General features: G+C 35.4%; 1 protein-coding gene across 1 annotated transcript in view; it reads left to right on the top strand.

The window, feature by feature from the left end:
- Positions 1–17,482, top strand: part of LTN1 (listerin E3 ubiquitin protein ligase 1) — a 29,396-nt gene that overhangs the window by 3,375 nt on the left and 8,539 nt on the right. The window contains exons 4-23 of the mRNA XM_042809665.1: positions 71–301; positions 1,049–1,101; positions 1,428–1,608; positions 2,010–2,183; positions 3,111–3,301; positions 4,732–4,876; positions 5,175–5,963; positions 6,428–6,469; positions 7,653–7,845; positions 9,420–9,659; positions 9,996–10,149; positions 10,398–10,548; positions 11,235–11,436; positions 12,334–12,493; positions 12,703–12,807; positions 13,081–13,223; positions 14,409–14,544; positions 15,919–16,063; positions 16,664–16,877; positions 17,172–17,409. Coding sequence (XP_042665599.1) covers positions 71–301; positions 1,049–1,101; positions 1,428–1,608; positions 2,010–2,183; positions 3,111–3,301; positions 4,732–4,876; positions 5,175–5,963; positions 6,428–6,469; positions 7,653–7,845; positions 9,420–9,659; positions 9,996–10,149; positions 10,398–10,548; positions 11,235–11,436; positions 12,334–12,493; positions 12,703–12,807; positions 13,081–13,223; positions 14,409–14,544; positions 15,919–16,063; positions 16,664–16,877; positions 17,172–17,409 — 3,887 coding nt within the window. The remainder of the gene's footprint in view (positions 1–70; positions 302–1,048; positions 1,102–1,427; positions 1,609–2,009; positions 2,184–3,110; positions 3,302–4,731; positions 4,877–5,174; positions 5,964–6,427; positions 6,470–7,652; positions 7,846–9,419; positions 9,660–9,995; positions 10,150–10,397; positions 10,549–11,234; positions 11,437–12,333; positions 12,494–12,702; positions 12,808–13,080; positions 13,224–14,408; positions 14,545–15,918; positions 16,064–16,663; positions 16,878–17,171; positions 17,410–17,482) is intronic.

Raw genomic sequence — 17,482 nt, 5'->3', positions numbered from 1 at the left:
TGTGTGTGTGTGTGATTTCTTTGCTCTGAAACACTTGGCATCAGAAGTATACTTCTTTTTGCTTCAACAGGATCACGATCGCCGTGTTCGAGAAGCAACTCAGCAGTCTTTTGAGCAACTGATTCTTAAAGTGAAAAAACACTTGGCGCCTTACTTAAAAAGTATCATGGGATACTGGCTAATTGCACAATGTGACACTTACTCCCCTGCCGCTTCTGCTGCAAAAGAGGCTTTTGAAAAAGCTTTTCCTTCAAGCAAACAACCTGAAGCCTTAGCATTCTGTAAAGATGAAGTTCTTAATGTGAGTTGGTATTTCTTTAAGGCTTTGTGTGCACGTGTCAACTTCTATTCAAAGTTCAAAACTCAGCTTATCCCCACCTATTCATTGTTAAATTTCAGTAGGATAAATTTAGTTTTCACCTGAAGCTGTGCTCCTACTAATGTGAAGAAAAGGCTGATACAAAGATAACTCTTGTTTTTTGACATGTTGTTTCAATGGAACCATACAACCAGAAGAATTAATGGGATGAATGTTACTGTGTGCATTTCTCTGTAGTGTTGCTTGACATCAAATAATGTTTCTGACAGCTAGAATAATGATGCAGATTAGCTGCAGTAGTGATTAAAGAACGCTGAACACTCTCAGAAAGCCCCAACAGCTGGTATTGTTACCAAGTTCAATACTATTCTGCTATTCAATATGTGAAACTGAATTTAAGAAGATAAAGTTTGCATTGCTAGCCATCGTATACCAACTTAACCATTCTGTTTTGCCTCAGTTTATCACCTTTTTCGCCAGAAAAATGTCAGTGTAGGACTGCAGCTTAAGTATTAGAAAGTCTGGATTCAACAACAGCCATTGTGGGGTCAGTGACACTGTTCTTACTCACTAGCATGTCTGTAATACATTTAAGAAACTCAGCTCAGGGATTTGCAAGTTTTATTGTGGAGCTGTTTCTGAATAATATATGGGCTATACTACTCACATAAGTATTATATTCTTGTGCGTATGTGCATAGACATATTATTATTTTTTTTTCCTCCCTAGGTTCTTCAAGATCACCTTCTGAAAGAAACACCTGACACACTCAGTGATCCTCAGTATGCTAACCTAAATAGGTTTAAGTCTTGGTCTATGTTGGGTTTTACTCTTCTTGCTGATGTAGTGGATCTAGCTCTGTTAAAGAGAGAGAATAGTTATGTGACTCTAGATCCCAGGAACTTGGGATTTGTGAAAGTATTTATGCTTATCAGTTGCCTAATTCCTCTTTCGGATCTTTTAAAGTCATATTTACGAATAGCTGTGGAAGATAGGAGGACTTGAAACTCTAGTACTTTATAGAGTAATTTGATAGCAGTGGAGCATATGGAAAGCCTGTTCATTAATTCAGGGTTCACTTTAATTTTGTTTTCTTTTTTTTTCTGAGAACTGTACCAGAGGAAGAAAGAGAAGCCAAATTTTTCCGGATTTTGACCTGTTCCCTGTTAGCTTTAAAAAAGTTGCTTAGCATGCTGCCAAAGAAAGAGATGCATTCATTGGAGGAAAAATTAATGTCGCTTCTGTCTCAAAACAAATTTTGGAAATATGGTAAACACAGCACACCACAGGTAATTTTATTTTAATTATTTTGGTGAGTTTTCATTCAAGATAATACATTGGATCTAAGCAGATAGGAATGTCTTGTGTCCTTCAACAATTAACTCTGTATTTTGTTGCATTATGTTTGAAACAGTTCCCAGATCTCTAGACCATAAATGGATAATATTGTTCTAAATTTCGCCTAACAGGAGATGTGTTAGGAAGTGAAATGTAACGTTAGTAAAATGCATGTTATCAAGGACCGAATTATTTTAAAACATTAAAAGTTGTTTTAATAGTATTTAAGCCTTTGCTGTTGTGCCAAAATATGGAGCCTGCCTTTTGTCTTTAGAACTAATGTTACATAACAATGTGTAGCAACACTGCTTTGCCATTTGCCTAATGACTTTGTTCTTCTGTGGTCCCTCAGGTTCGTTCAGCTTTCTTTGAGCTGGCTTCTGCCTTTTGCCAGTACTTGCCTGAGCTGGTGAAAGCTGAAGCACCAAGAGTTTGTCCTGCTGTTCTTCTCAGTATTGACGACAGTGATGCAGTGGTGTGTCCTGCTCTTTGGGAAGCTGTTCTTCATGCTATTGCCACTATTGAGGTAACATAATAGACATAATAGACCTAAGGGCAGATGTTTCACTGGAATGTCGCATTTAATTTTTCACCAGGTACCAGAGTTTTTGTGTGGAATAAACAACAGCTTATCTGGGTTTTCTTCTTAATTAATAACATGAGCTTATTAATGCTTCACAGTCCTTCCTGCTCCTTAGGATATCAGTGAAACTTTCAAATCTGTTGTATCCAACAGGGCTAGTTTTATAAGTTTAATTAAGTTAACTTGAACCTGTTGGATTAAAAGTAGATAGAACATTTTCCTTGATTGAAGAAGGTTACAAAAATGACCTTCAGTGCTTTTTTGCTTTCTTTGTTATCTCTTCTAACTTAATGCTTAGTTCCAAACTGTTTTAATTGTTTTTGGTTTTTTTTTTTGAATGAAATATCAGATTAACTGAATTTAATAGCAGGACTGGCAGTGCTCCCCATAAACATACATTGTACATGTTAAACAGCTTTGTTGTAGATACCTTGAATGACGATAGGTCAGAGGACAAAAATCTTTAAGGTGTGAGAAGAAAGTGCTAAGGTATTTTGTAATCGTGAGAAGGTTTTTTTTCAGGAAGTTTTGAAGTTAGTGATGCTTCTGAAGTTAGGATTTTGAAATCAATGCTTGTTCTTAACGATAAGAACAGAATTAAACAACGAAGCAGTTATGCTAGTCATTTTTTATGAAAGATTCTTAAGTGCAGCATCATTAAAGAAAAGTGTTTAACTGCAGTTTTATCACAATTACTTGTAAAAATTCACAGCTAAAATAAGGATTTTTAAAAATAGGGGAAATCAATTTAAATTTAAAATATATTGCTTCAGCTACAACTTAACCAGATAGATTAAATGTCTATCTGAGGAGTTCCTCCAAAGTAACACATTCTCTTTTAATTTACATTAAGTATATTTCTTTCTCTAGGACTGTTGGAGTCATGTAAATGCCAGAAAAGGAGTTCTACCGAAACTGTGGACAGTACTTCGAGAAGGTGGACGAGGACTAGCTACTGTTATATACCCAAATATTTTGCCATTCATTAGCAAGGTGCCTCCTGGCATCACAGAACCAAAGCTGGAATATTTCAGAACTTTTTTCAGCTCAATGATTCAAGGGTATGAACCACAAACTGCACTTATTTGTTATCAGTCTCTTATATTTGGAAACAGGACTAATCTTTAAGTATTTAAACGTAGGTAACTGTATCTCTTGGCTTGAGGATATTTAAATATGCACGTATCGTTAATGTTGAGGGGAGGAAAAACCACTCTCTTTGCTATTGTATCTGAAAATAACATTTTCAAATTACTTTTGCAAATCTAGTGCTAAAGTCAGTCCTTCGCAGCTGTCCTGCTGAACCTCCTGTGTGACTTTTTATTGCATATTCCTTGCCAAAAACATTCTTACCTTTCTTTGTCAAAGTTTTGTGTTCATTCCATGATAAGTTTTCAAAGGAAAAATGGGAAATGAATTTCAAGTTGAGTTACTTCGGAGAGATCAGGTTCTTCTTTCCAGTGTAGAGGTCTCACTTTATTATAGATTATTGAGAGTTAGTGCTGTGATTGTGAAATCTACTATGTGTACCTATAATCTACCTTTAGTTCTTATTACATTGATTTTAAAGTATTTGAACTGCTGCTGTATTTTTTCCTTTAAAATGTCAATAGCAGCTGTCTGTCAAATGTGACTTACATACTTTGTATGCATTATATACTCACAACATGTATCTTTCTCTGAAATACTAAAATTATTTAAACCAATCTTATTTAAACTGAGTTCTTGACTGATGGTGAGGTGATCATTAGCAGAGTTCTTTGAGGACGTGTTGTGCAGTTGTGCAGTAATTTCATGTGGTCTTTAAATGGTGATTTAAGCATCAGCGTCACTCTGAATCAAATTGATTGTGGTGAAACCTCCTTTTGATGGCTTTTTGTGTATTTTTTTTTTTCATTTCTTGTGATGATTAGTTCCTTTCTTTTTGTATTATAACATAAGCTACAGGCTTAAAATAATAATAGTATATCATAGAATGGTAAAATCATGGAATCACCAAGATTGGAAAAGACCTCCGAGACTGTCCAGTCCAACCATCCACCAACCAGCAGTATTTCCCCACAAATCCATGTCCCTTAGTACAACAGCTAAATGTTTCATGAGCCCTTAAACCTGTTCAGTGTGTATAGAAAACTGCAGGTGAGCTTTTGTGACCTTTTACAAGTAGCTGAATCAGTAAATTGTATTCTTGATTGGAGAAGTTTCCTCCATAGTTGTTTCCTTACATAGTTGTTGTTATTTTTTTCCTTTCTACTTAATATTGAAACAAGAGGAAAAAGATATTAAAATATAATTTGTATTACATGCCTAGTTTTAATATTTGACTCTTTGAGCATGTCCTCTTGAATTCATTTCTGTCTCACAACTAAATGGGTTTTGTTTGGATAAAAGCAACGTAATCAGGATTACATCGAAGCATTACGCTGGGTTTCTCTGAGGCTTAGACAACTGGCTGTTCCTACTCTCACCTCCCAGTGTTACCTTTCAACAGGTTGTCAAATGAGCGGGCACTAGCCAGTCCTTCAGAAAGTTCAGCAATTATAACTGCTTTTATGGAATGTCTGCGCTTTGCCGTACTACAGAAAATAGACGAAGATGAACGAAGACAAATGCATCAGATGTTGATATATGACCAGGTATTTGTTAAAACTACCTCGTGTTCTTTCAGCGTGCATGTAATAGCTCAAAGTTAAAGCCATCAACTTCTGTCAGGATTTATTTCTCTGTTCAAAGTCTCACTAGATTTTACAGAGAAAAAATAATGTTATTGAAGTTGTTCAATATTTTCCTTGCTATAAATTCAGCCTGAATAGTTCTGAGGTTTTTGGTTTTGGTTTCCAGAATGTTTTTCAAAATGAATAGAATTTCCTGGTATTAAGAACAACAAAAAGCATTTCTGGTTGGATCAATTTATTTTTATTTTTTCCTTCATAGCTAATTCCTCTAATTGATGCTGTACTTCAGGAGCCCAGGTTACAAAATGGACCATTATTTTATCAAATAGCAGAAACAATAAGCTCCTGGGAAGCGAAAGCTGAAGTCTCTAGTGATGATAATACAAAAGAAGTCTTCCAGAAACTGTTGTCAAATTTTTGGGACCATCTTTTAAAAATGTGTACACTTCATGTTGATAAGTTGGAGGCTGATGAGAAGACATTGTTTGCCATATCTGATATGCTGGAAGTTCTTCAAAATCCGAAGACTGCTACGAAACCAAACAATAGGAAATCCCTAAAAGTAAAATTTTCAGATGAGGATGAATCTGAAAGGAACACGGAGAATGGAAAGATCACGGAAGTGAGGAATAATAGTGACTCTGAAATACAAGCTGACCTACGGCATAGTTCAATTCTAAGGAAAGAACCTTTAGAAAACTTAGTCTGCCACGTTTCTGAGCTGAGTATTGTGTATGTCAATGAACAGAAGTCAGAGCAGCATTTGAAATTCCTTTCTGCCCTCCTCAACTCTTTTTCTTCAAACAGAGTTTTTCAAGTACTTTTAGAGCAGGGAAGCAATGCAAGCTGTCCTCCAGCTGAATCCCAAGAAGACATAAAAGTTCATAATGAAAATCCATCTGTGCAATTTCTGTATATGAATTTAATAACTTGGCTTAAAGAAGACTGGAGGAAAGACATGCATTTTCTGGTTGATATTTTGTACAGTGTGCTTAAGTGTTGCAACAGTAATAATGAAAGGAAAGTCATTCTTGATGATTTAATGAAGGTATGTCTTGAGTATTTTTTTTTAATAGATTTTACTATTTTTTATGGTATGTGGTTGTTTAATCTTTTTACTTTGCAGACGTAGATTTAGAAAAGGTTGACATTACAGTGTTGGAGTTATATTTTAATATAAATATATGTAAAATAATTGTTTACATATGTATTTACATATATAAATAAGTTCTCTATTACAGAAATTCTCTCTTCATCTTCGTACAGTGTGTTTTTATGCTTAGTAGTGGGAGGCCTTTCTTTTAATTACACACCTTTATTGCTCTAGATGCTAGAGAGAGACTTGGGAGGCAAAATAACTGATAAATAACTTTGTTACTTTGAAACTTAGCAAGTTGTGCTTATCACTTGCAGAAAATAAAATTTTACAACTAAGAGTTACAAAGATATTAAATACTTCCAATTCAGTAAATACTTTCTGTTAAATTTTCTGGAATTTTATTTTTCTTCTAGATGGACCTGAAATGGATTGTTTTTCTCCAGATAATTCAGAAGGTACGTCTTTAGACTTTGTTGGTGTTGTTGTCTTGCTTTGTTTTTAGTGTTTCTCTGGTTTTGAGATTTAGGTGTATTAAACCCCTTTTTCTTTTTCTTTTTTTTTTTTTTTCAAACTGATGGTAAAGTAATGCAGCAGTACTTTCAAAGTGTTTGTTTTAACCCCATTTAGAACTAGGTTTAGTCCCAGAAATGAACACAAGAAATCCCACATGCATGCACACAAAACATCCATGCATCTTTGTCCCTTCTGTTTTTGATCAACTTGCTCTTTGAGCCAGAGGGATTCCTGATTAATTTCTGGGGATCCCTTCAAAACTAGAGAAAATGGAGCTGGGTGTTGGATTGATAATTCTGACTAATCTGATAGACTGATCATCACCAATACTCGTGTTATCTTTCTCTGTTTATTACGGAGTTCATATTTGCTTCAAAAATAGGTGTGTAAGCTCCTGTATTGTTTTTGAAGGCTATGAAATAGTGATGGATTAGGGATCTAAACATCATGCTGAGAAATGATTATCACTCATAAATTGTGTGTACAAGAAAAAAGCTAGTATCCCATTATTTCTGCACAAGGATATTGAAAAATTGGTGTGCAAGTGAATACCTGGAATGAAATATGGAGTGTATTACAAATTTTTTTAGATGAGAACTTGCATCATTTGGCTGATTATCTACTAGGTTTACATTTCCTTACAGATAGTATGTTTTTGTTTGTTTGTTTGTTTGTTTTTAAGCTTTTATCCCATTATTATTCAGTATGCTTTTCTGATTGTGACCTGTCATCTGTTTTTAGAGAAATTCAGATGCTGTAAATAAAGTTTATTTCAGCAAAAACTTTTAGTTACCAGAAAGCTAGCTTTTTTTCACCCTGATTTAGGCATTTTCTGGCCTCTGTAGTTGGAGAAGAGAGAAAAAGGAGAGCTCTTAGAAGGTGTCTGGCTTCACCTTGAAGTAGAAGTCTGACCTAGCAGTAAATTGCTGTCTTTAGCCAAAAAGGAAACTAAGGGAATGATCACTGACATATTTACCTAGAGACTTATTGTTTCTGACACAGTAGGATTCCTGCTTGTGTAGGTTTGATTTGTGGTTTCTGAGGACTGCATATTAATATTATACCTCATAATAGAAGTTAATAGCTTTAAAAGATTATAACAATTGTTTTCTTTTTGTCATTCAGGCATGCTCTAGCACAACAAAACTTTTGTTAATCTCTGAGTGGCTGAAAGGAGATATGCTTGGAGAAAGACTTGTAATGCTGGCAGATGATCTGTGTCACCTGGGTTTAAAACCAATAGCAACATCATCAGAATCATCCTCTTCAGAAAAGTGGACCATCCTGAGCTTGGTGTTGTCAGAACACATTAAAAATGGTAAACATATTTCATCTTTGGAGTTTGTGAATTGTAAATACTGCACTTAAACTTGGTTTTTGTTGTCAGAATTCTGGAAGTTTCAGTGTAGAGGAGCATCAGAACTTCCTTCTCTCTCCAGACAGAAACTTCAACTAACTTGATTCCTTATGGTTCATGGTGTCCTGGGACTGATTTCTCAGTGACTTGGCTGTTTATCAACTTGTGGAACTTGAATATACTGCTAAGCTCAAGGCATTCATTTAATGTTGGGTGCTTTGTGATGTGTTTTACTGCACATTGGATGAAGTCTAAGAGACCTTCAGGGTTCTTCTTGACTTACTTATGTAAGTCAAAGTACAGTATATGACTTTCAAAAAGATTTTTGATGTGTTCTCTATTCTGAATTTCTCAAGATAAGCTGGCATGAAGTAAAAGGAAAGGCTTTTCATGGCTCAGTAACCTATTAAGTGATAGGAATTAAAGGGAAATAAGGATGAATTGTGAAAGGGTGGTAATTATTTCTGATATATTATTCAGATTAATCAAAACTAAAATGCAGGGATTTGTGGCAGTGTTAGGATACTGAATGATTAACTGACAAAAATAAAACTGAAATTTGAGACTAATAAATATAAAAAGTATGTCCAGGGAGGACTTAATTGTGATTTTCTCTCATCAGTGAACTGTTAAAATTCAGAATTAGTTTTTAGGAACTGCTGTAAGAAAAACTGAGGACCAATGAATATCATTGTTAGCGCTAGGATGTCAATATCTTGATTATAGTCTGTAGTTTTGGTCACTTCAATATTCTTGTTCACTTAAATGTTTTGTTTTTTTTTGTTTTGTTTCTGTTATTTTAAAAAAGCTACAATAAAATCAGAAAATATCCAAAGAATTTGTTAGACAAAAGTGATGGTTTCTGTTTAGAATCAAAAGAATGAGAACTCTTCAGCTTACTGAGGAAGTTTACAAAGGAGTTTGTTTTTGATAAAGAGCCATGAACTCCGTAATTCATATGGAAAGTGCAAATAGGAAGGATCTTCTCACTGCTTTTTAGAAGAGAAGAACCCAATGATTCTATGTTTAAAGCTTGAGGAAAGACATAGGTGTGCTGCTTCATACAGTTCCACATTAGTGAAACTCAATGCAACAATATGCTGTGGAGTTTGAGTATAAATGGAAGTAACCCACATAGATTCACTCCCAGAAAGAGAGTGATATTCATAGGAGATAGATCTGGCTGGGTTAATTATATCCAATGCCCGTGTGGGATCGCTGGCTCACAGTGGGTTGCCAGAAATTATGTAGTCAGAGAAGGGTTAAAGGTATCACCCTGCATTTGCTCTGTTCATATGTCTTTTATCAAAGCTGGTTTCGATAAAGATATTTGACTATATGGATACTTGGCTACCTGATCCAAGATGGTTGTTGAATAAGGGTGAGAATTTAGGTATCCATAAGAATGCAGCTAGTTGGCACTTGATTTTTGCATGCTGTATTAGTAAATAAAAAGCATGTAGGTACATGTTATGTCTTTGAGGTATCGTTTGTCAATTTATCAAAGCTTGTTGTTCTTTTCTTATTCCTAATAGAATCTTTGATTGGTGAAACTTACGTCAAAAGGATTATTGATAAACTTCAAGCAGCACTCTCTAAAGCTAAGGATCTTTCAGAAGCTGGAAATACCGAACCATCTGTATCTTTTATCTGTGATGTAGCCTCAAGCTTCTTCAGTTCAGTTAAAGGGTGTTTACTGATGCCATCCTCAGAAGACTTGCTGCTTACCATCTTCCAACTGTGTGCTCAGAGGCAGGATGCTACACATTTAACAGGTGATCTGGAGAAATGAGTGTTTCTCACCATGTCTGGTTTTGTACTGTTATTTTTTTGTCAGTCATTTTACTTACCTCTTAGGTCTTGTTGTGAGATGGATTATCAGCTAGGGGGTGAAAATAATCACTCTTAACCTCAAGTAAAATATAACTTATGTATAAAAATTAATTTAAAATTGTTCTGCAGCCAGAAATTTACATATTTGCCCATGACAGTGATCATGTGTAATAATGTAGAAAAAAGAATTCTCTGCTTGCTCTAGCACCATTAGTCACGCGATCATTGCTCTAAGATGCAGCTTTTTTATTTTTTATTATTTTTTTTTTTTCCAATAGATTTGCTTGTAAGCAAGTTAAAGCACACTTGGATATCTGGGGTAAATTCGCTCGTCCGTCATCTTCGGAGTATGCAGAATCAGAGCACCTTTTTGCATAAATCTGCACTATGGATCAAGAATCAAATTCAGTCTTCCTCTTTGGATGTCAAAAGGTAATTGTGATGTGCATGTCTGTGTCATAGTATGTTGTTCCCTAAAACAAATGAAGATCAAACCTGTACAATTCCAAATTTACTTGGCATCTGTGTTATTTAGAGTTTTATAAACCTGTCAGAGGTGGGAACTATGGCTTATAAAAGCATGATTAAAACATAGCATGAAAATAGCATTGTCATTTACAACAAGATTTTTCTTGATAGTGCCGAACTTGTTTGCAGCAGTTTTTATTTGTTTTTCTCAGCCTTCAGGTTTTGATCTCTGCTGTTAGTGATTTATTGTCTACGCTTCTGGAAGCTGACAGACAGTCTGGATGTCTTGTGGGAGCTTATGTTGAGCACGTTACGCCCAACAGAACTGAATGGGAAAAATTACGTGAGTCTCTTTCTGCTGAGGTATGAAAATGATAATTGATTTTCACATTGTAGTTAACCTCACCTGTCTGCAATTGCATGACATTTCAGGTGTGATTATACATATCAGCACGTGTCCTGTGGTTCTTTTTGGCCTCTGTCTCTGTTGGACAAAATCTGTACAGTTATGGCCCTACCGGTACTGCTGGAGACAAGCAAAATCAGTGAAATTATACTTTTTGGCATGAAACATTGGCAACTTACTTTACAACTCTGAAATTTTGTCTGTCAGAATATATCTCCTGAAGATATTCTATAAGTAAACTAATCTAGAAGATTATTTTCTTTGTAACACTAATATCTGCAGGGTAACTTGATGTGCTGATTGTAAACAAAATGCTGGCATGGCTAGATTGAGAGAGAGAAATAATTTTCTGTCCAACTATTAATCTTCAGTAACCCCACTATTTTTTTTTTGAGCTGTGTAGCGTTCTAAATGTATGTGTTTATTTCTGAGACAATAATGCAGTCTCAAGTAACTGCTGTGGATTTATTTCTTATGTACACAAGGGGGTGATCCTCATTACTATGCTCTTGGTGTAAACTTGTATCTTCCGTGATTATTTTTTAATCGTTGTGAATTTTTAACATTAAATAGATCATTCATCTTCTGTGTATCATTAAGATCTCAATCATTTGTTCATAAACTTTTTATGCACGTATTACAGTGGATGCACAAACCTCTTTTGGAAGGAAGGCTGAGTATGAATTGTGAACATTTGGGATCGTGTGTTAAGCTATGTGCCACATCTAAACTTCCAGGACATCTGTGTACTTCAGCCTTATTAAGTAAAATGGTGCTACTTGTCCTGGAAAATGATATGGTGAAGGGAAATGAGGATGCTGAAAGAAAGAAAAATGACAGTATAAGTAAGTTACAGTGGTAAAATTTAAAGGAATTTGATTTTGTAGTAGTTCTAATTGTCGATTTTGTTGATTTAGAATTGAATAATGAAATTTTGACACGTATCAGAAATATATATGCATATAGTTTTGCTTTAGGTGTCCTTTTTAAGTATGAGTGTGTGCTTACACTTTTAGGGCCTTTTGCTTCATATGCATGCTATCTCAACAGGAGTTTGGTTTTAGGGAAGTTTGAATTTACAGTGAATCTCAAAAGTTGTTCCTTGCCGAAGCATGTATGGTGCACTGGAGTGAGTGGATAATAGTAGATGTATCCATGCCATTAAATAAAAGCCCTTAGCATTTAGATGCAACTTTTCTGAATTCTGCTGGATGAAATTTAATTTCCTTTGGTTTATAAAAATGTAAAATCAGAGACAGCATAGTCAAATTAACAATTCTACCTCTAGTGTCCCAGTGTGAAGATAAGTGTAATTGTTCAGTGTGGGTCTTTGTAAGCCAATTTGAGGAGAAAAAACCCACAAACCTGGTACATGCCAGCTATCTATTTAGTTGTATTTTTGTTTGTTTGTGCTCTGGATTTAGATCTTGTTTGCCTTGTCTGCAGAAATGTATATTAAAAAAAAAAAAATGTTACGGAGAGGATGTAAACTTCTTGTGCTTCATTTCCTTTAAAACTTTTTGTACATCTATGGTAGCTTATTCTTGCTTTTTTTTCTTGTGTTTAATGATGTGATGTCAGATAACCCAGTTTGTGCTCTAAGTATCTGAGCTTGTGTGTAAATGTCGTTGTCTTAATTACAAATTACATTAGAAATACATTAAAACAACAACTATAACAAAAACCAGACTTCTTACGTATCCATTGAATATACTCAACAGTTGCTTTTGTTATTTAATTAGTTGCAGAACTGTTGTATTCATTACAATGGATTGAAGAATTGGAGAATCCTCCTTATCTGCTTCTGGAATATCTTCATATGTTAGAAGAAATGCACATCACATATGAGAGGTTCAGTGCACTCAGTAATACAACTACCCTTCAGCAAACAATATTTGATAGGTATGTAAGAACAAGTAAAAACTGAACCACAGTACAGCCCTTAGCTCTTTCTTTATACTTTGCAGTGTGTAGAGTATTGACTGTTAAGCACTTTTTAAATGCTATAGTTTTTCCTTATGTATATTGATTCATATTTCATCCAAATGCTTGTGTAGTGAACTGTTTCTGTATGGTATTTATTAACCAAGATCTGTTTTCTTCTTTTGAAGATCAGAGGAACACGGAAGACTCTGGTCCTTAACCATGGCCAAAGTGATTCATGGAGAAGGCTCTGTATCCTGTGAGATGAAAAAGCTTTTTAAGACAAGCGAAGGGTATCTAAATACTGTTGCCTATCAGCTCTTAAGCAAAATTGACATTGCAAATATTGCTGATGTTAAGTAATACTGATTCTGATGATCAACATATGAAGAGTGAAAATTTGGTCGTATATGTATGTGATATGTAAAAATGAAACATTGCATAGTGTGTGGGATTAGTTACATTGCAGGATATTAAGTGGCCTCTAGATCAATATGAACCAGTTATCATTTTGTTTACTAGTTAAAGCGTTGAGTTTATTTTTGATGTTCTGCTTGTTTGAATAGGTTTCTGCCATTAACAGAGGGCAGACTGCATACACTTCAGTGCCTATCACACTTTTTAATCGAGGAAGAGAAGAGAGAACTTGTTTTCCACTGCGTGGCCAAACTTATGACATGTCCACAAACAGAGCTCTCCAGTACTGATGGTCAGTATGGTTTTCTACCTCAGCACACTGCATTATAATTTAAGAACGTTGTTTTGTATTAATGTTTGCTTTTATGTGAATTAACTATAATCATATCAGTTTTACTAGAAATCAATGTGTCTGCAGTTTGCATATTTCTTCTAGACTGGCATTGTGGTTTTCTGTCTTTTTAAGGAAGTACATCTATACATGCCTGGTCTAAAATTAGAACTTAGAGATTAGAAGTATCAGTTAAAAGAATTTTGATACAACCTTCTTGTTTGGTCTATCTGATTTGGACACATTTGCAAACACTGGATTTTTCAATTCATCATTTAAGCTTTTTATAGCATGCAGAATATTTCTGTTGTTTACTGGTAGTGTTGTGACTGGTTTTAGTGAGAACTCCTTTGAAGTTCATAGTTTTTTGAGCAGTTCATATAGTGAATGCCACGTCGTGTGCTGAATAAGAACTGCTGTACATGCATTTCTAACTGCTTTTGAAAAATTACTTAATGAGGTAATGAAGATGTGTTACGATTGCTTTGAATGTCCTGTAGAAAGAATGACAATAAGATTGTGAAAACTTTTTTTACAGAAATGTTCAGAAATAAACAAAATAAAATCCTTCTACATATTTGCATTACATGTGATCTTAAACAAACAAAAAACCCTTCTATTCTCTCTTGATACTGTTTTTTTATGATTTCTTGCACACCGTCTTATTGACTGGTGTACATTTTAAAAAAAAAAAAAAAAAGGTTTATTTCTATGTTTTCTTCTTTAACAGGACCACACTTAAATTGAAAGAAAACCTCTATGGCCTCTTAAACTGTTGGCATCTGTTCCTTGGTAGTGTTCTCGTGTTTTCAGATGAGCTCTTTCAAATGAATGTCCTTTAAGTATGGGTATCTTCAGTGTTAGTTTCATGTAACAATTGAAGATAATGTTTCTACTGTTACAGTTTCTATAATGCTTGTTCTTCAGGCTTTGTTGTGAATCTTACAGGAGTTTTTTGGTTATTGGTTTGAGTGTTTGTGTTGGTTATAGTATTTCTAATGTAATAATGGCACCTATGGATTAAGTGTTAAAAGCAAATACCTTAGCTGCTGTCCAAACTGTTATGATATTAAGTGTCTAATCTATGCACGTTCTAATGTTTGTCTTAAATGCCTCCTGAGGGATAATATTTTTATTGTGTCGTAGGAGCTTTTGGGTGTCTCTCCATTTTGAATTCCTGCTTGAATGACAAAAGTTTTGGTTGTGATCACCTCTTACCTGGAGTACTAAAAATCATAATATCTTGGAAAAGTGATAATGAGGACAGCTTCCTCTTTAGCTGGTGGGTGCAACTTTGAGATATTTTCACTTCCCCGCCCCCCCCCCCCCCAGTTTCTGAAGAGTTTAAAAATATAGGGTGGTTGTGAAGTCAAACAAGACCAAGAAAATAATAACTTAATGCTGTCATCTACCATTTTAGTACTATATTTTTAAGTTTCTGTTGAACTGCATCTTGCAGTTCAAGATTGCTTTGTGTAAGTATCTAGTAAGTCATACTGAAAGGAATTACCTGAAGGTAAGCATATGTAAGAAAGTCAACCTGACAGTAATTCTGTCTGTAAGCAAAGCTGGAAAACTAGGAGCACTTTCAGGTTGTTTTCAAAGCATACAAACTGAACAGTTTTGCAGGTGTAGCTGAAGATTCAGTTCAAAACTGTGATTGCTTAAGATAGGAGAAAGACACTTAAGTTTGGTATCAAGGTTTTCTAAAATTCTGGACCTGTCATTGTAGTTTGGAAAGTTAAACTTCCAGCAGAGAGTTAAAACATGCAAGTATTTGTTTGGGTAGTGAGAAAAATCCAGGTAACACCTTTTGTAAATAAATTATAATATTGGGACTGTTGAGGGCTTATGTTTTCAGTAAGTTATTAATTAAAAAAGAAAACTATTTATCCTGCTCTTATTTTGTTAAAATTGCTACATTTCACAGAATCACAGACTCACCTGGGTTGGAAGGGACCTCAAGGATCATGTAGTTCCAACCCCCTGCCTAGCAGTGCCACCAAACACACACATTCAGATCAGGTTGCCCAGGACCCCGTCCAACCTGGCCTTAAACACCTCCAAGGACGGGGCATCCACAACCTCCCTGGGCAGCCCGTTCCAGGGCCTAACCACTCTCCTTGTATAGAACTTCCCCCTAACATCCAACCTAAATCTTCCCTCCTTCAACTTGGATCCATTTCCCCTAGTCCTGCTGTTGTCAGCCCTTTTGAAGAGTTTACTCCCCTCGTGGGTGTAGGTTCCCTTCAGGTATTGATAGGCTGCAATGAGGTCACCCCGCAGCCTTCTCTTCTCCAGGCTGAACAAGCCCAACTCCCTCAGCCTGTCCTCATAGGGGAGGTGCTCCAGCCCCCTGATCATCTTAGTCGCCCTCCTCTGGACCCATTTCGCAGTTCAAAGTTTTAGGAATCTGTTAAAATAACATACAAATGACAAGTACCTCTGATCATCCATTTTGTACCAGTTGACTGACTTGTTTTGAATTGGTAGTTAATGTAGGATTCTCATTTTGAAAGACAAAGTGTCTAAAGCATGGGTGGTAGTAGTCTGGAACAAAACTAATGCGTCCTAAGAGGAGAAGCAAAGGTAATGAAACTAATACTTTCAGTTATAACATGACAATGCATAAGCTTTAGTTGTATTTTTATTTCAGCAATCTGAAAGAAACAAGTGCCCAGTTGCTTGGTTTCAACATAGAGATGATCCGCTACCTTCCCTTACTGCTGAGGTATTCTACAGCTCCTTTGGCTGATAATGAATGGGACTTTATCATGTGCTCCATGCTGGCTTGGTTGGAGGTAATATCAAAGTGACTATTACTAATCATTACATTGCGGTTTATAATGCAATCCTTTTAGTGCTCTTGGAACAAAACAGGCTAATTTAGGCTGGGGATGGGGAGCAAGGAAGGAGGAATTTCAAAATTAGACTGGGAAACAGCTACATTTTTGTAGATTTTTTTTTTTTTTTTTTTTTCCCTGCAATTTGGAAATGTAGGCATGGTCTGGGTACAGTTTTACGTTTAGAAAAGTGAGATGATTTCACATTGCATTTTTGGCTCACTTGGCTGCACAAATGCAGTGGAAAAGCTGCAGATGCATACATTTCTTTTTGAATCCACTTGGTGGCAGTTTTAGACTATCATTATAAAGAAGGTCATGTAAGAGAAGTAGTCTAGAATTATAAACATTGGTGAGACTTAGAATTTCATTTCAGCATGTCTTATTAAAATACAGATTACATTTTCAAACTTTTAAAGTAGTTATAATATAGTCTTTGCAATTGAGTCTTTGAATTAGTACTTTGGGCTATAGGGAAGGAATTTAAAACATCTACTTTAAACCAAATATTATTATGAAATCTTGCTTTTTTTTTTTTTTTTTTTTTTTTCTTTCTAGACAACATCAGAAAACCATTCTCTCTATCATATCCCACTTGTGCAGATTTTTGCCTGTGTCAGTTGTGACCTGGCATCTGCCCTCAGTGCTTACTTTGAACTTGCAGCTTCTAAGACTACTGAAAACCTTCCTGTGAATTTGGTCAGTGAATGGAAAGAATTCTTTTCTGAAGGAATTCACAATTTGCTGTTACCTCTGTTTGTGAAAGTCACAGGTGGGTATATGGTAGCTGGCAAGGAGGCCATTGGCAGTATGTAATCAGGCTATTCTGAAGTAGAACTTGATGGGCCACATTTTTTTGGTTCATAGGAATATGATGTTAACATAATATTATGTTTATAAAAGTAAAATGGTATGTTTCAACGTATGCTAGTTAGTAAAGTAATTGTATTGCATTGGTTTTGAGGTAGATTCTTCTAATTGTAGTCTGAATTGTTACTAGTTATGCTTGTTTATCATAGTATCCATACACTGTGCATCACAGCTTGCCTGTCTCCTTTTTGTACAGGAGAAACAAAAACTGCAGCTGAAGGCTCTTTTCAGAACTCTGTATTAACGTCTTTGGGTGAAGCTCTAACTTACATCTCGAAGGACCAGTTGTTAAACCATAAGCTACCAGCAAAGTTTGTTGCAGGCCAGAAAACAAATCTTCCAGATAATCTACAGACTCTGTTAAATACATTATCTCCACTGCTGCTTTTCCGGGCTAGATCTGTTCAGGTTTCAGTCTACCACATGTTGTATAAGTAAGATCAACAAAAGTCTCACTCTCTTCACTTCCTTCCCCCTTATTTATTGATTTTTAAAATATGCTCTAGA

The sequence above is a fragment of the Centrocercus urophasianus genome, unplaced genomic scaffold (assembly GCF_019232065.1).
Source record: "Centrocercus urophasianus isolate 14NV4802_14NV808 unplaced genomic scaffold, USGS_Curo_1.0 seq_12, whole genome shotgun sequence".
NCBI classification, from domain to species: Eukaryota; Metazoa; Chordata; class Aves; order Galliformes; family Phasianidae; genus Centrocercus; species Centrocercus urophasianus.
The sequence above is the reverse complement of the archived record's forward strand: the minus strand, read 5'-3'. Positions and strand labels throughout refer to the sequence as shown.